This window comes from Cervus elaphus, chromosome 23 (genome assembly GCF_910594005.1).
Source record: "Cervus elaphus chromosome 23, mCerEla1.1, whole genome shotgun sequence".
NCBI lineage: Eukaryota > Metazoa > Chordata > Mammalia > Artiodactyla > Cervidae > Cervus > Cervus elaphus.
Genome location: NC_057837.1, coordinates 59,566,169 through 59,588,977, shown reverse-complemented (window position 1 = coordinate 59,588,977; position 22,809 = coordinate 59,566,169). Strand labels below are relative to the sequence as shown.

At 42.3% G+C, this 22,809-nt stretch overlaps 1 protein-coding gene and 1 non-coding gene across 2 annotated transcripts in view; one reads left to right on the top strand and one right to left on the bottom strand.

Moving 5' to 3' along the window:
• The window catches only part of PSMF1 (proteasome inhibitor subunit 1), a 48,357-nt gene extending 26,092 nt beyond the window's left edge, over positions 1-22,265 (top strand). Inside the window, exons 5-7 of the mRNA XM_043883684.1 lie at positions 19,579-19,632; positions 20,824-20,982; positions 21,510-22,265. Coding sequence (XP_043739619.1) covers positions 19,579-19,632; positions 20,824-20,982; positions 21,510-21,561 — 265 coding nt within the window. The 3' untranslated portion in view covers positions 21,562-22,265. The remainder of the gene's footprint in view (positions 1-19,578; positions 19,633-20,823; positions 20,983-21,509) is intronic.
• Positions 9,195-9,267, bottom strand: TRNAC-ACA. Its single transcript has one exon. It is a non-coding gene; the product is annotated as a tRNA-Cys (tRNA).
• Positions 22,266-22,809: the final 544 nt, after the last annotated feature.

Sequence of the window (22,809 nt, the reverse complement as noted above, 5' to 3'; positions counted from 1 at the left end):
TTACTCAAACTCATGCCCATAGAGTCAGTGATGCCATCCAGCCATCTCATCCTCTGTCGTCCCCTTCTTCTCCTGCCCCCAATCCCTCCCAGCATCAGGGTCTTTTCCAATGAGTCAACTCTTCGCATGAGGTGGCCAAAGTATTGGAGTTTCAGCTTCAACATCAGTCCTTCCAATGAACACTCAGGACTGATTTCCTTTAGGATGGACTGGTTGGGTCTCCTTGCAGTCCAAGGGACTCTGAGGAGTCTTTTCCAACAGCACAGTTCAAAAGAATCAATTCTTCCGTGCTCAGCTTTCTTTATAGTCCAGCTCTCCCATCCATCTATGACTACTGTAAAAACCATAGCCTTGACTAGACGGACCTTTGTTGGCAAAGTAATATCTTTGCTTTTTAACCTGCTGTCTAGGTTGGTCATAGCTTTTCTTCCAAGGAGCAAGCATCTTCTAATTTCATCACTGCAGTCACCATCTACAGTGATTTTTGGAGCCCCAAAAAATAGTCTGTCACTGTTTCCACTGTTTGCCCATCTGCTTGCCATGAAGTGATGGGACCAAATGCCATGATTTTAGTTTTCTGAATGTTGAGCTTCAAGCCAACTTTTTCACTCTCCTCTTTCCCTTTCATCAAGAGGCTGTCTAGTTCTTCTTCGCTTTCTGCCATAAGGGTGGTGTTATCTGCATATCTGAGGTTATTGATATTTCTCCTGGCAGTCTTGATTCCAGCTTGTGCTTCTTCCAGCCCAGCATTTCTCATGATGTACTCTGCGTATAAGTTAAGTAAGCAGAGTGACAATATACAGCCTTGATGTACTCCTTTTCCTATTTGGAACCAGTATGTTTCTCCATGTCCAGTTCTAACTGTTGCTTCTTGACTGAATACAGATTTCTCAGGAGGCAGGTCAGGTGGTCTGGTATTCCCATCTCTCTAAGAATTTTCCAGTTTGTTGTGATCCACACAGTCAAAGGCTTTGGTATAATCAGTAAAGCAGAAATAGATGTTTTTCTGGAACTCTCTTGCTTTTTTGATGATCCATGAGATGTTGGCAATTTGATCTCTGGTTCTCTGTCTTTTCTAAAACCAGCTTGAACATTTGGAAGTTCATGGTTCACATATTCTCCAAGCCAGGCTTGGAGAATTTTGAGCATTACTTTACTAGCGTGTGTGATGAGTGCAATTGTGTGGTAGTTTGAGCATTCTTTGTCATTGCCCTTCTTTAGGAATTGGAGTGAAAATTGACCTTTTCCAGTCCTGTGACCACTGCTGAGTTTTCCAAATTTGCTGGCATATTGAGTGCAACACTTTCACAGCATCATCTTTTAGGATTTGAAGTAGGTCCACTGGAATTTCATCACCTCCCCTACCTTTGTTTGAAGTGATGCTTCCTAAGGCTCTCTTGACTTCACATTCCAGGATGTCTGGCTCTAGGTGAGTGATCACACCATTGTGATTATCTGGGTCATGAAGATCTTTTTTGTACAGTTCTTCTGTGTATTCTTGCTACCTGTCTTACTATCTTCTGCTTCTGTTAGGTCCATACCATTTCTGTCCTTTATTGTGCCCATCTTTGCATGAAATGGTCCCTTGGTATCTCTAATTTTCTTGCTTTTTCCCATTTCTTGCTAATTCCCATTCTTTTCCTCCATTTCCTTGCACTGATCACTGAGGAAAGCTTTCTTATCTCTCCTTGCTGTTTTTTGGAACTCTGAATTCAAATGGGTATATCTTTCCTTTTCTCCTTTGCTGTTGGCGTCTCTTCTTTTCACAGTTTTTTGTAAGGCCTCCTCAGACAGCCATTTTGCTTCTTTGCATTTCTTTTTGGAGATGGTCTTGATCCCTGTCTCCTGTACAGTGTCACGAACCACCATCCATAGTTCACCAGGCACTCTGTCTATCAGATCTAGTCCCTTAAAGCTATTTGTCCCTTCCTTGGGGCTGTTATAAATCAGAAGTCTGTTGGAAGAAACTGGGAGCTTATAGTGTAATGGCTTTTCATTGGCCAAGTTGTGGCACTCTCTCATTACCTGAGCTGTTACAGCAAGGAGAAAATCTCTCTTCCTCCACTGAAAGTAGTAAGATAGTGTTACTTCCTGCAGGAAATGGAAGATATTCTCTTCTTACTGGAGTCTGTGTTGATGTCCAGTGATACCTGCTTGAAAGCTATCCCTTCTGGCCTCCTCATTCTATTTTAGTTAGGTTTCTCTCTCCATTAATTTTCACAAAGGGTTAGTTCCAGTGTAAAATTTGAATTCATATCAGTGAACTTTTTGTACGTTATTACATTAAAATCCACTGGTCTTTCATGTCCTTTTAATGGATCTTTTGCATGCTGTTGAAAGATCATGTATTGGTTATTTGGAAAATGCTGGTTCACTGGTATATGCTGATCCACAAAACATTGACAAATTTTATTACACAATATCTAAAAAATCATATTCATCAGTATTACTAATCTCATCAGCATCTATATCGGGAACCCATCAAGTTAGTGATGAATGGTGGTGGTGATTTAGTCGCTAAGTTGTGTCCGACTCTTGCAACCCCACGAACTGTAGCCTGCCAGACTCCTCTGTCCGTGGGATTTTCCAGGCAAGAACATTGGAGTGGGTTGCGATTTCCTTCTCCTAGTGGTGAATACAAATTTCCAAATTGCTAATTTTCTTGAAAACTTGAATTTTATCATTGGGAACATATACTGTCAGTTATTTTCCTTGAAGTAATGGGTTCTATGGTTTTCAAGAAAGTGTCTACTGTGTAGCCCAACCTGAATAGCCTTGGTTTGTCATTTTATGTAAAAATAGTTTTCCATGAAAAAATGGCTACTTTAGCTAGCAGCTTAGCTGCACAAAACAGCCATTGTATTTCTACATGCAGCAAAAGTGCTTTATGAATATTTCCTGTTTCATCACATAGGATATTAAAAAGAAGTGTACTCAAAGATTGAGACTTTAGAACACTTGGTAATTTTTACCACCTTCTTTAAGGACATTTTGATGGGAAAATGGATGGGGGGGGTGGATAGTTGGAGTGGCTGGTGAGTCAGATTACCGTGACTGCTAGTTACTCACTGATGCTTTTGTTTTTTTTTTTTTTTTTAATTTGTTTATTTTTGTCTGCACTGGGTTTTAGTTGCTGCAAGTGGGCTTTTCTCTAGTTGTGCCAAGGTCTGCTCTTCCTTGCTGTGCACAGGCTTCTCGATGCAGTGGTGTCTCTTGTTGCAGAGTACGGGCTCTAGAGTGTGCAGGCTTCAGTAGTTGTGACATACAGGCTCAGAAGTTGCAGCATACGGGTTTAGTTGCCCTGAGGCATGTGGAATCTTTCTGGATCAGGGATTGAACCCCTGTCCCCTGCACAGGCATGTGGATTCTCAACCACTGGACCACCAGGGAAGTCCTCATCATTGCTTTTGTACCATCAGTAAAAATATCAACACAGTGAAGAAAGCAAATAGTTTTTAAGATGAAATAGTTTTGACCTCGTGGACCCTCTGAAGTGAGTGTCTCAGGAACCCACCAGGGGTCCATGGACCACATTTTGAATATCTTTTTTTTGTTTTTAATGTTTACAAGCCCATTTGAATTTACTCTTTTGTGAAGAGTCTATTCAAATCTTTTGCTTGTTTTTCTGTTGGGTTGTCTTGTCTTCTTATGATTTGTAGACATGGTTCATATAGTCTGGATTTAGTCCTTTGTCAGACATATGTATTACAATGTGTATTACAGTGTCTTCCCTCTGTAGCTTGCCTTTACCCTCTGTTAAGGGTGTTTTTTTAATTAAAACATTCTTAATATTTTATGTAATTCCGTTTATCAATACCTTCCCTTTATATGGGGTGCTTTTTTGACCTGTTTGAGAAAATTTTGACCTATCCTATGGTCATGTAGAATTTCTCATGTACTCTAGAAGCTCTGTTGTTTTACCTTTTATATTAAGATAATCCATTTGAAATTAATTTTGTGTGTGTTGTGAGATAGATACATGTTTTACCATATTGATATCCAGTTGATCTAGCACCATATTTGGAAAAGAATTATCCCCTACCTATGCCACCTTAATAATTTTCATTTTTCATTACTCGTAATACAATGATAGTTGCCCTCATTCTTTTCATTGTAATGGAAGTAATCTTGATCCTTTTGATTTTTTCCCCCCATGGATGGCAAAGCTGGTTCAGTAATATTTATATGACTGCTATATAGAGTGCCAACTATTGCAGAAATTGCTTGGCATTTCATCCATATTCTCTTATTTAATTCTCTCAACCCCATGAGATTAGTAAGGGCTACCCCCCTTTTATGGTTTACATGAAACTGATGTTAATGTACAAGTAACTTGACCACAGTCATTCATGAGCAGAAGTTGTGTTATAGTAATAGAATATTGGATAGGGACTCAACCTTCAAGGAGTTCACAGTTGGTTAGAGCCGTTTACCCTTTTTATTCCAGACCATAAGTGTTTCTAAAACAGTTAAAGAAGTATGTCTCAGGTCTGTTGAAGCTCACAGAAGGGTGATTACTCTGAAGGGTTGAGTTGGGACAGGATATAGAAGGAAGGGCTTCACTGAGATAATGCATGATGGACTAAATTTTAAGGGGCTAATAAAAGTTCTGTAGTATTGGGAGTAGTTGGTATTTGTGGCCAAGAGAAAAATGGATACAAATGGGGCTGTGGAATCATCTTGTCATCTCATGTGTGTGTGTTTAGGCAGGGGACGGACCAAGGGGTTGTATATTACTTGTGCTGGTGTGTGAAGGGAGAATAGGTGAATGTGGGAACCACATCACAAGGGATCTTATGTACTAAGAAACTGACTTTGATCCTGGGGTAATGGGAGCCATCAAAATGTTTTGGATAGAGAGTGATTCAATTGGGACCTTTTTCACCATTTTTCCCCCCAAGGAATCCCACTTAGAATGTCAACTTACATAGTTAATATTTGTTGAGCCTTTACTGTGTGCCAGGCTATTATTACACTAAGTATAGAATATAGTCTCTCTTAAGCAAGAGAATGAGAGGTACCTGCTCTTGTTATCCCACTTTTTGGAAAATAAAATAAACTGAGACACAGAATGGTAAATCAACTTGCCCAAAGAAACAGCTCATAAAAGGTGGTGTGGGATTCAGCCCTTAGTATTTTCTCCTTTTGACACTTATAACAGCCATTGCTTCAGAAGAAGCTATCTTGACTTGCATTATTCCAAGAACAAAGAGAAAGCTGGTATGGTTGGAACATGGTGAGACATGGTGATAGGAGATGACTCTGTAGGGGTAAGCTCAGGACAGTTTGTGTAGAGCCTTGGGGTCAGTGTCAGGAGAAGTGGGAAGCCACTAGGTGTGTTTAACAAGAGAGAGACTTGATATCATTTCCCTTTTTTTTTTTTTTAATTCCTCTGGCTCCTTTGTAGAGAATGGATTAGAGAGGGATAAGAGTAGAAAAAATAAGATCAGGTAAAGAGCTGACACAGGCACTCTGGCAAGAAATAATGGTGGTAGATGGTGGCAGATATGAGGATAACCTGGGATATATTTGGTTGTACACTTTACAGGACTTGCTTATGGGTTGGCTTAATGACGGGAAGAAAAAACCAGGATGATGCAAGGAGGCTTTTTTTAGCCTAAGTCATTTCTAATTTGAGGCTACCATAGCTTCAGGGAACATGCTTTTCATGCAACTTAGAGCACAGCTCTGAATTTTCTTAGCGTGCATTCCCAACAGTAGAATTAACTACATTAAGGACTAAGCTGTAAAGAACAATATTGCATAGGAACCTGGAATGTTAGGTCCATGAATCAAGGCAAATTGGAAGTGGTCGAACAGGATATGGCAAGAATGAACATTGACATTTTAGGAGTCAGTGAATTAAAATGGACTGGAATGGGAGAACTTAATTCAGATGACCACTGTATCTACTACTGTGGTCAGGAATCCCTTAGAAGAAATGGAGTATCCCTCATTATCAACAAAAGAGTCCAAAATTCAGTACTTGGGTGCAATTTCAGAAACGACAGAATGATCTCTTGTTCATTTCCAAGGCAAGCCATTCAATATCACAGTAATCCAAGTCTATGCCCCAACCAGTAATGATGAAGAAGCTGAAGTTGAATGGTTCTATAAAGACCTACAAGACCTTCTGGAACTAATACCCAAAAAAGATGTCCTTTTCATCATAGGGGACTGGAATGCAAAAGTAGGAAGTCAAGAGATGCCTGGAATAACAGGCAAATTTGGCCTTGGAGTACAGAATGAAGCAGGGCAAAGGCTAACAAGCGTTTTGCCAAGAGAACGCACTGGTCATAGCAAACACCCTCTTCCAACAACGCAAGAGACGACTCTATACATGGACATCACCAGATGGTCAATACCGAAATCAGATTGATTCTGTTCTTTGCAGCCAAAGATGGAGAAGCTCTATACAGTCAGGAAAAACAAGACCAGGAGCTGACTGTTGCTTAGATCATGAACTCCTTACTGCCAAATTCAGACTGAAATTGAAGAAAGTAGGGAAGACCACTAGACCATTCAGGCATGACCTAAATCACATACCTTACGATTATACAGTGGAAGTGACAAATAGATTCAATGGATTAGATCTGATAGACAGACTGACTGAAGAACTACGGATGGAGGTTCATGACATTGGACAGGAGACAGGAATCAAGACCATCCCCAAGAAAAAGAAATGCAGAAAGGCAAAATGGTTATTTGAGGAGGCCTTACAAATAGCTGAGAAAAGAGAAGCAAAAGGAGAAAAGTAAAGATATACCCATCTGAATGCAGAGTTCCAAAGAATAGCAAGGAGAGATAAGAAAGCCTTCCTCAGTGATCAATGCAAAGAAAGAGAGGAAAACAATAGATAGGGAAAGACTAGCGATCTCTTCAAGAAAATTGGAGATTTCAAGGGAACATTTTATGCAGTTCAGTTCAGTTCAGTCACTCAGTCGTGTCCAACTCTTTGCAACCCCCTGAATTGCAGCACGCCAGGCCTCCCTGTCCATCACCAACTCCCGGAGTTTACTCAAACTCATGCCCATCACCAACTCCCGGAGTTTACTCAAACTCATGCCCATAGAGTCAGTGATGCCATCCAGCCATCTCATCCTCTGTCGTCCCCTTCTTCTCCTGCCCCCAATCCCTCCCAGCATCAGGGTCTTTTCCAATGAGTCAACTCTTCGCATGAGGTGGCCAAAGTATTGGAGTTTCAGCTTCAACATCAGTCTTTCCAATGAACACCCAGGACTGATCTCCTTTAGGATGGACTGGTTGGATCTCCTTGCAGTCCAAAGGACTCTCAGGAGTCTTCTCCAACACCACAGTTCAAAAGCATCAATTCTTCCGTGCTCAGCTTTCTTTATAGTCCAACTCTCACATCCATACATGACCACTGGAAAAACCATAGCTTTGACTAGACAGACCTTTGTTGACAAAGTAATGTCTTTGCTTTTTAATATGCTGTCTAGGTTGGTCATAACTTTCTTTCCAAGGAGTAAGCGTCTTTTAATTTCATGGCTGCAGTCACCATCTGCAGTGATTTTGGAGCCCAGAAAAATAAAGTCTGACACTGTTTTCACTGTTTCTCCATCTGTTTGCCATGATGTGATGGGACCAGCTGCCAAGATCTTAGTTCTCTGAATGTTGAGCTTCAAGCCAACTTTTTCACTCTCCTCTTTCACTTTCATCAAGAGGCTTTTAGTTCATCTTCACTTTCTGCCATAAGGGCGGTGTCATCTGCATATCTGAGGTTATTGATATTTCTCCTGGCAGTCTTGATTCCAGCTTGTGCTTCTTCCAGCCCAGCATTTCTCATGATGGACTCTGCATAGAACTTAAATAAGCAGGGTGACAATATACAGCCTTCACGTACTCCTTTTCCTATTTGGAACCAGTTTGTTGTTCCATGTCCAGTTCTAACTGTTGCTTCCTGACCTGCATACAGGTTTCTCAAGAGGCAGGTCATGTGGTCTAGTATTCCCATCTCTTTCAGAACTTTCCATAGTTTATTGTGATCCTCAGAGTCTAAGGCTTTGGGTAGTCAATAAAGCAGAAATAGATGTTTTTCTGGAACTCTCTTGCTTTTTCGATGATCCAGCGGATGTTGGCAATTTGATCTCTGGTTCCTCTGCCTTTTCTAAAACCTGCTTGAACATCTGGAAGTTCACGGTTCACATATTGCTGAAGCGTGACTTGGAGAATTTTGAGCATTACTAGCGTGTGAGATGAGTGCAATTGTGCAGTAGTTTGAGCATTCTTTGGCATTGCCTTTCTTAGGGATTGGAATGAAAACTGACGTTTCCCAGTCCTGTGGCCACTGCTGAGTTTTACAAATTTGCTGGCATATTGAGTGCAGCACTTTCACAGCATCATCTTTCAGGATTTGAAATGGCTCAACTGGAGTTCCATCACATCCACTACCTTTGTTCGTAGTGATGCTTTCTAAGGCCCACCAGACTTCACATTCCAGGATGTCTGGCTCTAGGTGAGTGATCACACCATTGTGATTATCTGGGTCGTGAACATCTTTTTTGTACAGTTCTTCTGTGTATTCTTGCCACCTCTTCTTAATATCTTCTGCTTCTGTTAGGTCCATACCATTTCTGTCCTTTATCAAACCCATCTTTGCGTGAAATGTCCCCTTGGTATCTCTAATATTCTTGAAGAGATCTCTAGTCTTTCACATTCTGTTGTTTTCCTCTATTTCTTTGCATTGATCACTGAGGAAGGCTTTCTTATCTCTCCTGGCTATTCTTTGGAACTCTGCATTCAAATGGGAATATCTTTCCTTTTCTCCTTTGCTTTTCGCTTCTCTTCTTTGCACAGCTATTTGTAAGACCTTTTCAGACAACCATTTTGCCTTTTTGCATTTCTTTTCCATGGGGATGGTCTTGATCCCTGTCTCCTGTACAATGTCACGAACCTCCGTCCATAGTTCATCAGGCTCTCTGTCTATCAGATCTAGTTCCTTAAATCTATTTTATGCAGAGATGGACACAATAAAGGACAGAAATGGTATGGACCTAGCAGAAACAGAAGATACTAAGAAGAGGTGGCAAGAATACACAGAAAGTTATAGTGAAGTCGCTCAGTCATGTCCAACTCTTTGCAACCCCATGGACTGTAGCCTCCCAGCTCCTCCATCCATGGGATTTTCCAGGCAAGAGTACTGGAGTGGGCTGCCATTCTCTTCTCCAGGGGATCTTCCTGACCCAGGGATCGAACCCGGGTCTCCTGCATTGTAGGCAGACGCTTTACCATCTAAGCCACCAGGGAAGTCCCAGAATTCACAGAAGAACTATACAAAAAAGATCTTCATAACCAAGATAACCACAATGGTGTGATCACTCACCTAGAGCCAGACATCCTGGAATGTGATGTCAAGTGGGCCTTCAGAAACATCACTATGAACAAAGCTAGTGGAGGTGATGGAATTCCAGTTGAACTATTTCAAATCCTAAAACATGGTGCTGTGAAAGTGCTGCACTCAATATGCCAGCAAATTTGTAAAACTCAGCAGCGGCCACAGGACTGGAAAACATCAGTTTTCATCCCAAAGAAAGGCAGTGTCAAAGAATGTTCAACCTACCACACAATTGCACTCATCTTACATGCTAGCCAAGTAATGCTCAAAATTCTCCAAGCCAGGCTTCAACAGTACATGAACCTTGAACTTCCAGATGTTCAAGATGGATTTAGAAAAGGCAGAGGAACCAGAGATCTAATTGCCAACATCCGTTGGATCATTGAAAAAGCAAGAGAATTCCAGAAAAACATCTACTTCTGCTTTATCAACTATGCCAAAGCCTTCGACTGTGTGGATTACAACAAAGTGTGGAAAATTCTTCAAGAGATGGGAATTCCAGACCACCTGACCTGCCTCCTGAGAAATCTGTATGCAGGTCAAGAAGCAACAGTTAGAACTGGACATGGAATAGCAGACTGGTTCCAAATCGGGAAAGGAGTACATCAAGGCTGTATATTGTCACCTTGTTTATTTAGCTTATATGCAGAGTACCTCATGAGAAATGCTGGGCTGGATGATGCACAAGCTGGACTCAAAATTGCCGGAAGAAATATCAATAACCTCAGATATGCAGATGACACCACCCTTATGGCAGAAAGTGAAGAAGAACTAAAGAGTCTCTTGATGAAAGTGAAAGAGGAGAGTGAACAAATTGGCTTAAAACTCAGCATTCAAAAAACTAAGATCATGGCATCTGGTCCCATCACTTCATGTCAAATAGATTGGGAAACAATGGAAACAGTGGCAGACTTTATTTTTTTGGGCTCCAAAATCACTGCAGATGGTGACTGCAGCCATGAAATAAAAAGATGCTTGCTCCTTGGAAGAAAAGCTATGACCAACCTAGACAGCCTATTAAAAAGCAGAGACATCACTTTGCCAGCAAAGGTCTGTCTAGTCAAAGCTGTGGTTTTTCCAGTAGTCACGTATGGATGTGGGAGTTGGACTATAACGAAAGCTGAGTGCCGAAGAATTGATACTTTTGAACTGTGGTGTTGTAAAAGACTCTTTAGAGTCCCTTGGATTGCAAAGGGGTCAAACCAGTCAATCCTAAAGGAAATCAGTCCTGAATATTCATTGGAAGGAAAGATGCTGAAGCTGAAACTCCAAAACTTTGGCCACCTGATGTGAAAAACTGACTCATCTGAAAAGATCTTGATGCTAGGAAAGACAGAAGGCAGGAGGAGAAGGGGATGACAGAGGATGAGATGGTTGGATGGCATCACCAATTAGATGGACATGAGTTTGAGCAAGCTCCGGGAGATGGTGATGGCCAAGGAAGCCTGGTGTGCTGCAGTCCTTGGGGTTGCAAAGAGTCAGACACAACTGAGTGACTGAACTCAACTGAGCTGAAGGACTAAACCTCCTTTTAAAAATTTTGATACACATTGCCCAGTTGCCTTCCTCCACAATGGTATTAATTAGCATACTGCCTCTATTTTGATGTCATTTGCCTATCCTTTTCATTGCTAGAGTTAGTCTCCTTTTTCTTTTAAATTATTTAGAAAGGCATCATTCTTATAACATTTGTAAGCTTAACTGAACCCAAATTCAGTTTCTTGTTGTTACCCCATTCCTTGCCAGCTGTTGACTGGAGGCCTCTCTCTCATCTCCTTAAACTTCTTGCATTTCTCCTCACATGGCTGCGTCCATATTTAAAGCCAGCAGCAGTGTGTCAGGTTCTTCTCATGCTTCAAGTCTTCCCTTCCACCTTTTCTTCTGCCACCAGCCAGAGAAAGTTCTCTGCTTTTAAAGGTCCGTATGATTAGATGAGCTGACCTAGATAATCCCCCATTTCTGAGGTCCTCTGTGCCATAAAACATAAATGTAGGAGTGATTTCTTACCACACTCACAGATTCTGGGGGATTAAAAAGTATGGAAGATTGACAAGGGGCCATTTTTACCAAAGGCAAAATACATTTACCCTTCCCTAGAGTTCTGAGGATTCTTGTGCAGTTACTGTGTCAGCTCAGCCTGAAAATATTGTCTAAATCTCATCAGCTTAAAGGACCCAGATCTCACCTTCTGAATCATCTAAATCAGGCATAGTGGAAGCTCCTGAGTACAACTGCTTTCTGTCTCTTGTCCAGAGAAATGGATTGTCTGTTCTCATCATAACACTGGTCAGATGGGCGATGGATAACAGTTAACTTTTTTCTAACACGGAAAAACAACATGAACATGAAAGTTACTAATTACAGCATTATTTATAATTACATACCAGAAGCAATACCAATACCTACATTAGAAGAATTTTAAAGATTTTCTTCACTTCAGTGAATATTATTTGATCATTAAAAATTTTAATAGCAAGGACAAACAACATGAGAAATGTAGGACACAAATGGAGGAAAATAGATCTAATTGTACTTACAATTTTCATATAAGCATATAAAAATATGCTCATAAAAAGACTAGAAAGAAATAGCAAAAATAATTATTGTGTATAGAGTCAGATGATGGGTAACATTTTTCTTACTATTTTTTAGTATGAAATATGCATATTTTTCTTTTAAAAATCATTGTTCACAGCCTAAATGCAGTATTTTCCAACCATTCTCAATCTCTCATTCACCTTTGAACTCATAGGATATCCTTGGGATTAGGAAAGGGAAAGGTGTGGTGCCCTGCTTGCTCAGAACACATAGCTGGTGCTCTACTTGTACACACATTCTTGTCTACAGTTATCAGCATCTCCATTTCCCAGTCCTGAATTTCCACATTGGGCAGGACAAAGTACAAAAACCTAGATCACCATGATTCCCCAGCTGAACTTGTATCCTCACTGGGAAGCAACCTAGCCATTTGAGGTCCCCAGACCAGCAATGTCAGATCACACGGGAGCTTTTACAAAATGAAGCATCTCAGATCCCATTCCTGATCTTCTGAATTAAAACCTGCATTTTAGTAAGATTCACCCTCCGATTCATGTGCACGTAACAACTTGAACAGAACTGGCCTACGTGGTTCAAACAATGCCATGAAAACCGAATCAGGTCAGGGTCGAGAAATCTTCAGGTAACTACTGCCGGAACGCCTGTGAAAACACAGCCGGTACTCCCAAAGACGTGTGATGTGCAGATGGAGAGCTTTGTGTTTACTGCTGGTGGTCACCAATGAGTGCAGACCAGCAGCTGTCTTTAAAGCAGACATATTGGTATTGTGTACCAGTTAAAAGCCTAAGTTTGGAAACTTCTGGTTCTGGAGTAAGCACACTCCATCCTGACTTTCCCATTGATTGCAGCTATACAGAATGCATGGAGCAGTTATTTGAGGATGCTGAAAAATAGTAGCAGGTACATTGGGAGAGAAGACCAAAGGCCGAAATACCAATAAATTGGCCTCTGGTATGAACTCAAGGAAGCCCAAAACGAAGAATTAGATCTTGGCATGGAAAGAGAGAACTCCAGGAGAGTCCTCCATTCTGGCTAAAGTACTGAGAATGGGGTCTAGTGCTTAGGGAGAGTTGGAAGAAAATCTCCCATGTATTTTCTTCCTTTCCTCCAAAAATGCCCAGCATGTGACAGTCCAAAAACACTTAAAACTGAGGGAAAAGACGCTTCCTTTCCAATAAGAGTTGTTTCACGAGTATGAAGTGAACCACTGCTGCTTTTTATCCTCTTTGTTCTCCCTCCACTTGATACAGGCATGTGGTCATAGGCACTGTCAGGGGAAGTACATGGCAGAGCACAATAAGCAGTGCCCCAGCTTTCTGGCCAGAGGACCAAAAGAAAAGCCCCAAGGACCTAGAAGGTACCAAGGAGATTTGTTAGTCGCTCAGTCGTGTCTGACTCTTTGCAACCCCAGGGACTCCTCTGTCCATGGAATTCTCCAAGCAAGAATACTGGAGTGGGTTGCCATTTCCTTCTCCACCAAGGAGATAGATCATAGAAATGGAAGAGTTCAGAAAGCAACTCTACAAAGTTTGTGGACTCCAGGCCTTATCTGCACAATGTACATAAGTGGATCTGATTCTAAATAGCACACCAAAAACTTTGGGAACAGAACTGTAGTCTCGCCCACTGCCAGGTCTCAGACTGACCACTGGGTAGCACATATGTGGTACAGAACTAGATAGCACTACAAAGGCTTTGCAAACAGAACTGACGTTGAAACCTGAGCTTGAATCCCAAACCCAGCTGGGTTGATTGCCTGTTAAGACAACAATATCAGGATTCTCCTGAAACCTCATAATAAAATATTAAAAATTGGGGGGAATACAAAGAATCAAGAAAATTTCAGCTCACAAAAAGACAAAACATATGCCAGTATTCCACGGTGACACAAACGTTGGAATAATCAGCTGACAGACAGATAAAGCAGCCGTTAAGAAAATGCTCAGAGAAGTAAGGGCAAATAGTCTTGAAACAAATGGAGTGGTAGAAAATCTCAGCTTAGAAATAAGACACAAAGAATAACCAAATGGGAATTTTAGAAATGAAAAATACAATAATCAAAATAACTTCACTGGATGAATCAGTAGCAGAATAAGAGAAAACAGAGGAAATATTAAATACTTGAAATAGATAAATAGAAATTATCCTATCTGAACAACAGAGACAAAAAATATTTTAAAATAAACAGTTTCAGGAACATGGGACAATTATAAAAGATTATAAATTATACAATCACAATTATAAAAAACACTGGGACCATGAAGGAGAAGAAGAAAAGGAGAAAAGAAAGAGTGTAGTATAGGAAAATTATTTGAAGAAAATAGTGGCTAAAAACTTCTCGGATTTGGCAAAAGACATAAACATACAGATTTTAAAAGCTCAGCAAATCTTAAACAGGATAAACCCAAAGAAGTCCATGCTCATACATAATCACATTGCTAAAAATGGGGAAAAAAAAGTCATGAAAGCAACTAGAGAGAAACATGTGTTGCTTATAGTGGAATAAGAATTTGAATGATTGTGGATTTCTCATCAGAAAACCAGAAATAAGTTGATCACTATTCTTAAAGTATGGAGAAAAAAAGAATTGTCAGAACCAGAATTCTATATCCAACAAATACATCATCTTATTTCTGAAGGATTTTAAGATATTCTTAGTGTAAAAGATACTAAGAGAATTCATAGTCAACAGATTTTCTCAGAAGAAATTGCTAATGAAAGTTCTTCAGACAGAAGGGAAGGGAAATCAAATAGAAACTTAGAACATCAGGAATAAAGGAAGAGCAATAAAAATGGTCAATACTTAGATAACTATAATAGGCTGTTCTCTAATTCAAGAGAATTAGAATATGTTTAATTTGTTGTTGTTCAGCCGCTAAGTTGTGTCCAACTCTTTGCAACCCAATGTACTGTACCCCACCAGACTCCTATGTCCTCGACTATCTGCTGGGGTTTGCTCAAACTCTTGTGCGTTGAGTCAGTGATGCCATCCAACCATTTCATCCTCTGTCCCCGTCTTCAGTTTTTCCCAGTATCAGAGTTTTTTCTAAAGAGTCAGCTCTTCACATCAGATAGCCAAAGTATTGGAGCTTCAACTTCAGTATCTGTCCTTCCAGTGAATATTCAGGGTTGATTTCCTTTAGGATTGACTGTTTTGATCTCCTTGCAGTCCAAGGGTTCTCCAGAGTCTTCTTGGACACCACAATTCACAAGCATAAATTCTTCGGTGCTTAGCCTTTATGGTCCAGCTCTCACATCTGTTCATGACTAATGGAAAAACCATAATTTTAACTCTATGGATCTTTGTGAATAAAGGATTGTCTCTGCTTTTTAATACACTGTCTAGGTTTTCATAGCTTTCCTTCCAAGGAGCAAGTGTCTTTTAATTTCATGACTGCAGTCACCATCCGCAGTGATTTTAGAGCCCAAGAAAATAAAATCTGTCACTGTTTCCACTCTTTACCCCTTCTGTTGAATTATGAAGAGAGAAAACAGAAGAAAGAAAAAAGCAAACAATTGGAAAAGCAATGGTAAAATGGCAGACCTAAATCTAAACATATCACATTAAATGTAAATGGTCTCCATATCCTGGCCATCAGCAGACGAATGGATAAGAAAGCTGTGGTACATGTACACAATGGAATATTACTCAGCCATTAAAAAGAATACATTTGAATCAGTTCTAATGAGATGGATGAAACTGGAGCCCATTATACAGAGTGAAGTAAGCCAGAAAGATAAACACCAATACAGTATACTAATGCATATATATGGAATTTAAAAAGATGGTAATGATAACCCTATATGCAAGACAGAAAAAGAGACACAGATGTATAGAACAGACTTTTGGACTCTTCTGTGGGAGAAGGCGAGGGTGGGATGATCTGAGAGAACAGCATCGAAACATGTATATTATCAAGTGTGAAACAGATCACCAGTCCAGGTTGGGTGCATGAGACAAGTGCTCGGGGCTGGTGCACTGGGATGACCCAGAGGGATGGGATGGGGAGGGAGGTGGGAAGGGGGTTCAGGATGGGGAACACATGTAAATCCATGGCTGATTCATGTCAATGTATGGCAAAATCCACTATAATATTATAAAGTAATTAGCCTCCAACTAATAAAAATAAATGGAGGAAAAAAATAAATGGTCTCAACACACCAACTAAAGGAACATGGCTTTTGAAGTTGGGCAAACCTGGTGTAAATTCATTCTTGGCTGCTTATACTTATCTGGCTTGTGTAAGAACACTTGCTTCTTTGAGCATCAGTTTCCTCATTTGTAAAATAAGTATAAAAGTCACATGGCTTCATAGGGCTATTACAAAGATGAAATAAGGTAATGTATATAAAGAACTCTGCACATCTATCTGTTTAAAAAGTAGAGGAGATGCATATTTGCTCATATATGCAAAGTATCTTTGGAAGGACATAACAAGAAGCTGGTGTTAGTAGTTGTCTATGGGAAGACCTGGTAGGCTGGAGGACAGGGCTAAGAGGGAGAATTTTTTTTCACTTGTACAGGTCCAGAATCCTTTATCTACAACTCTGAAACCAAAGAACACTGAAAAAAAAGTGTTGTTGTTTTCTTTTTTTCTTTTTTTTTTTTCATAAGATTGGCACCAAGCCTTTTTTGGTAGCAAAACGTGACCTGAAGTGGCATGAAGCTCCTGAAGTGGCATAGAATTCATTTTATGTGAATTCTCATTCATTTTGCAGAAATACTAGGGTTTTGTTTACAGGGTGCTACACAGTAATATGTTTGGTATACTCATATTTCTAAAATATGAGAAATTCTGAATTCCAAAACACATTCAGCACAAGATTATGGATCTATGTAGCCTTTGAATTTTGAATTCAATCTGTGTATTGTCTTGAATTTTGAAACTGGTGAAGGCATTACCTATTCACAAAATTAAATTTTAAAAACTAAATTTAGCATGGTGCCTGACACAAAGCATGCTGTCCGTAAATATCGGCAGCTGCTGTTATTCCATTCTTCCAGGCTTTTCCTGTCAACAAATCTGTTCATGTCCAATACTATGTTTCACCATCACAGCAGACCCTGTGACTGTTACTGCTTAGATTTTACATTTTTAAGGACTGAGGTGCAAAGATTTTGTGACAGACGCCTGCCATCCAGCCAGGAAGCCCCCCACCTAGAGTCCCGAGGTTTTTTCTGTTCACCAGGTCACCTCAGCCAGAATGGCATCAGCAGGATTTGTGTGCCCAAGAGAGCCAAGTTGTTTTTTATCTAAGAGCAAAGGAGAGAATGAGGAAATTATGTGTGGTCAGGATCACCCCGAAGCCCCATTAGACAGTCTAGTGGGCCCAGCCAGGCAGATGTGCCTATAGCATTTAGTGTACGAGCATTCTCCTTCGGGGCTTCCCAGGCGGCTCAGCTTTAAGAACCTGCCTGCCAGTGCAAAAGACGTGAGAGACGTGGGTTCAGTCCCTGGGTTGGGAAGACCCCTAGAAGAGGGCATGCAACCCACTCCAGTATTCCTGCCTGGAGAATCCCAAGGACAGAGGAGCCTGGCAGGCTATAGCCCATAGGTTGCAGAGTCAGATGTGACTGAGGTGACTTAGCATGCTCACACTCTCCTTCAGTTGATTACCAGATGAAGTTTTAGGGACTTGATTCTAGAGACTGTACAAAAATTAACTTCTTTTTTTAATCCTGAGAGCCTCATTCAGCACATTCGGGGCTGAGACTATTTTATAATAGGTTCTGGGTGTGTATTTGTGTATATGAGGAGCTCACAGAAGGGTGCATGTGTTGCAGTTAGACTGTGTTGAGTATGAGCCCTAAGGGATATGCCATGACCATTTGAAGTACCCAAGTTGTTGGGGTGGGCCTGGCAACTGCCTTTCTTACCTCTGTTGTTCTTTATTTCTTCTCCCCTCCTCACACTCTGTGGCCTAGGAGAGAAAAATAGAGATGGCTCCATGTTTCAGGAGCCATCAAGGCTCTGTTCTCCAGGTCATTGTTATAGTTGGTTCTGTTTGCTGCTCTGTAAGGGGGCAGTTTGTGGAGACAGATAAAATGCTTCCTGCCCTCTGCACCACCTGGTCTGTCCAGTGAGGCAAGTTGTTGGGAGGCCACCAGAAAGTTTGACTACCAGCTCCATGAACCATGGCTTGGAAACAATAACCTCGATCAGAAAAAATTGCTTCCCTTGGAAACCTTGTCCACCTAATCACAGTGTCTTTTCCAGCTCATTGGTAGAACTGACTGGAGAAGCACCTACTTTTGGATTTTTCCCCAGTTCTTTAATTAATGGCTTCTTACCTGTAAGCTTCGATTAACTACTATTTACAGAGCTTTTCTGAGGTCTGCCATGCCTCAGAACTGTCAGGTTTGTATTGCTTGCCAGGGCTCCAAGTAGATTCCAAAGCACACTTTTTCAAATACCAGATCTTTTTTGTTTCATTATATCCATAGCCAGATCCTTTATAGAAAAAGTAGGGAAGTATAAAGAAGAAATGTCACCCAGGTATAATTGTCACTGTTTGTATTTTCAGTTATACTTCTTTCTAGTTTTACTTATATGCACACACATACACACATTTTAAACATTCTAAGAACATTTGTTTCCATGACTGCATTACCATGATCTACCTAACTGGTCCCCATTTGTGACCAATCCAGTTCCCTTGGTTAAAGTCTTTATGATGATATTTGAATTTCTTTAAGATGATTTGTTGTTGTTTAGTCACTAAGTCGTGTGTGACTCTTTTGTGACCCCATGGCCTGTAGCTCACCAGGCTCCTCTGTCCTGGGATTTCTTAGACAAGAACACTGGAGTGGGTTGCCATTTCCTTCTCCAGGGGATCCTCCGCATCCTCCTACATTGGCAGCAGATTCTTGACCATTGAGCCACATGGAAGCCCTTATGATGGATACCTAGGCATAAAATTATCAGACCATGAGATGCAAAGATACAAAAGGCTTTTGAGAGGCAGTTACAGTGTGTGTGTGTGTGTGTGTGTGTATTAGTATAAACTTGGTTTCCACAAAGCATGCACTAATTTATGCTTCTGGCTCCTGCAGTCTCAGTGTGGGCAAAAATTGGTTCTTGGTGGGGGGTGAAAAAAACCTTAGAAATTCTGTGGCTATCCAGTGGTTTCCAGTGCATAAACTGATGTACAGTATCTGCTTTTAACATTTCATGCGGAGGCCATAATGAGAAAAAGGTTGAGAAACACAATTCTAGCTATATGTGAGCACCCATCTCACTCCACCCTTGGAAGCTTTTAAATTTGAGCTTTTGGTTTGGGATTTTAGAATAGTATTTTTCTGGTCTAAATGTTCTTGATTCTTTGTACAGACTTTAGGAACCTGAGAAAGGTTTGAATAAAATTAAATGTATCTGTTTCCCACTGTTCATATTTTTATCTTTCTACATTATTAGGAATCCTCCATGTTTCTAGCTTTGTGTCCAGCTCTTTTCACGTTACTGTGATTGTAATATTTTCAGTGTTAGTCTGTGCCAAGGACCATTTTGAAATATCCCTTGTTGTTATGGTCTTAGGCAGGGACTCTCGCCGCCTCCATGCCTGGGAGTACATGTGTGTCCCCACAGGCATCAGCTTTGGACCTCTGGGAGCCCAGGCGCCAGGCTGCTCTGGGACTTTGAGTAATCGTCCCTTGTTTGTTTCAGGTGTGATCCCCTGGGCCCGTTTGCTGTCGGGGGAGAGGACCTAGACCCCTTTGGGTGAGTACTGCTGGGGAGGTGGCAGCAACACGACTTGGTCTCGTGGCCTTTCAGCCCCAGCTCATCTTCTAATTTTAGTGCTTTTCATCAGTCTTCCTTTGGGGTGAAGGAGGCATTTGTTGCCGAGTGGCTGAGGAAGCACTCCCACTGTTCTGCTCTGCCATGCCTGGAGCAGTGCAAGAGGGCTCTGAATGTTGGGGAGCAACTGGGCAAGCCCAGTGGGCAGTTCCTCTCTTGTTTTCTGGCCATGCTTTCCCTGGTGGAACGATACCCCCAGGGGGTCTGTCAGATGAAGACTGAAAAACACACAAGTGGGTTACAGACCTCAGGTCAGTTGAGGGCTCTTCAGAGGTCATGACCTCACTTGATAAGGGAGGGTCACTGATCCCCATTAGACCCTGGGGTGGTTCTTGTGAAATCCTCAACAGAGTTATAGCCTCAGCTATGCACTGCACTGTCCTTGCCCAGTGCTTCTAGATTTTAAGCTCTGCTGCAAAGGGTGTCCCCAACTTGAGTGTTTCATTTTTAGACAGTGGGGAAAGAGTCTGAAGTTAAGCTTGAACAATTAAGCTTAACTTAATTTTTTAACTTAATACTTTTCCTTGAGCTGAAGTTAAGCTCAAACAAACTTTGACCTCAAAGTCTGGTGTAACATCACCTTCGTATTCATCCTAGTTTGAGCCATAACGTCAGATCCATAGAACTCCATGAGGGATGGGTACTGTCAAGAGTCAGACTTGGACAATCAAGTCATAGAATGCCCAGAGACCCTTCAAGGAAACCATGAAAAACCCCAAATAAAAGCTTGGATTGTAAATTGTCTCAATCCATTAGCCCTTAGACCTAAAGCTGTGCCTGGAGGAGCCTTGTTCTGGTTCTGCATTCACCTTGACAAGTTCTGGCACATGTTCTTGATCAAATCGCACCCCCCTCCTTGGCTGTAGGACATGGCAGGGATCTCAGTGTTGTGGGGTCCTGGAGCTTGTAGAGCTGAAAGTGCAGGCCATGATGGCCAAAAAAGGTGTGCTTTTTGTGTTCTTGCTCTTGCCCACTTCCTGCTGGCACTCAGGCAGCCATCCACGCATCCAGAGTTGATGTCCCAATCATTTTTACCTACATTCTCATCACCTTCACTTCTTCTCCAGCAGCTGCTTGCCACATCTGCTTACCTGTCATTCCTTCTTGCCTCAGGTGTCGGAGAGGTGGCATGATTGTGGATCCCCTGAGATCCGGCTTCCCAAGAGCACTTATTGACCCGTCATCAGGACTCCCAAACCGGCTTCCTCCAGGCGCTGTGCCCCCAGGAGCACGCTTTGACCCCTTTGGACCCATTGGGACCAGCCCGTCTGGGTAGGTATTCACTCAGGGATGCTGAGAGGTAGGACCTGATGGCGGCTCAGCTCAGCATTGCAGGGACAGAGGCATCTGACACCAAGTGCAGAATTGCCAGTAGTCCCAGGCCTTGCTGCCAAGAGAGTGGAGCCTCCTCCAGGCCCTGCCTGGTACTCCCTGAAGCCTTCCATGAGCTTCCCATTCCTCAGTGGCTCCCTTCCCCAGCTTCCCTCCAGGAGGACTCAGAGGAGAGGTTGCTACTCACATTTACTGGACTTCTTGTATGTGCCAGGAACTCAGTGGATTCTTATGTCAGCACTTGTGGATAGATATTTCACAGAGGCAGAAATCGAGGTCCTGAGTGATGAAGGAACTTGTCCAAGGTGGGAAAATCAGAATTCAGACCAACTCTAGAGCACATGGTCTTTAACTCCACAAACCACCACATCACTCTGGAGGCAGGCTCCCTCCATTCAGGACCCTGTCTACCTGTGTGCCCCAGACTCTTCATCACCCCAACTCACTAGCCCCTCTTTCCATTCCAGACCTAACCCAGACCATCTGCCCCCGCCGGGCTACGATGACATGTACCTGTGAAGGCCTCAAGAATGTAACATCCCAGCCTTCCCTCCACTCTCCTGGAGCTGCCACCGTGGGCCCCACCAGCACCCATTTTCTTGTGGGCTGGGGTCAAAGGACTCTGTCCATGTGTTTGCAGGCCGGCTGGGATTGCCTTCCCACCCTCTACCAGAGCCAGGGCACCTGCTGCAGTTCTCCACCTGGCTGCATATAGGTCCCAAAGAGAAATCAGTGTGTGTCTCACCACCAGCTCCTCTCCACTTCCCAGGGGAGACTCCGGCAACATATGCCCTTGACCTGATGCAGTAGCTGCATCGCTATAAGAACAGAACCCATTTTGGATGTTATTATTAAGAACCAAATGTCAATACAAAAATCATGTTGCCGGTCTCCAACTCTTCTTTACTGCACAGCTCCTTCCATGTCTTGAGAGTTTGAATCTTTAAGGGGCTAAAGGACTCTCTTAGGCATCTTCCTTTCATGAATTGCTCTCGCTCCTGATACCACTAAGATGGTCTGGCTGCATGGATGAAAATGAGTGACTGGAACCCCCATAAGCCACAGGGATGACTTCCACAAGGCCAGGCGCATTGCAGAACGACTACATCACTCTGAAAAGGGCAAGACGTTCCAGTTCTGCTTGTCTGAGCCTGTCCTCTGGGTCTGTCTGTGCCTGGGCAATGGCCGCCTACGAACAGAGGAATAAACAGAGCAGACTTGAAGGCTAATCTCTTTTTTGCCACTAACTTAACTGAATGACCCTATGCAAGTCCTTTCCCCTCCCAGGGCCATTGTGCCCACCTGTGAAGTCCAGGGTGCCTTTCTTGCTCTAAAACAGCCTGGTGTCGGCGTCTATGCATGATGATCCCTAGTAACTGGGGCAAAAGGTAAAGAACGAAGGTTCAAGGCTTTGTGTGGTGCCTGCCTACAGAGTCTGCAACTCTGTGCCTCTCACCCGCCGTGAGGCCCCGACATGAACATAGCCGCACAGTGCTAGACTTAGGGACAAGGAGGGAGCCTGGCCTCTGGAAGCCAGTGTGTGAGAAGGGTGAACGGAGGAGTTGGTAATACAAGAAACAACCCAGGAAGGCATTCCACCCCCAGGGAGCCCTAGCCTCTGGAAGCCTGTGCCCTGTGTCCAGGCCCACCTGACCTTTGGTGTTCTCCAGATCCTTTTCAGCCCGAGGCCTGACAGACGTGGTCAGTGATGAACCCCTGTGCTGGAGCGGAAAGAGCACCCTACAGCACCAGACTCAGAGGCAAGAG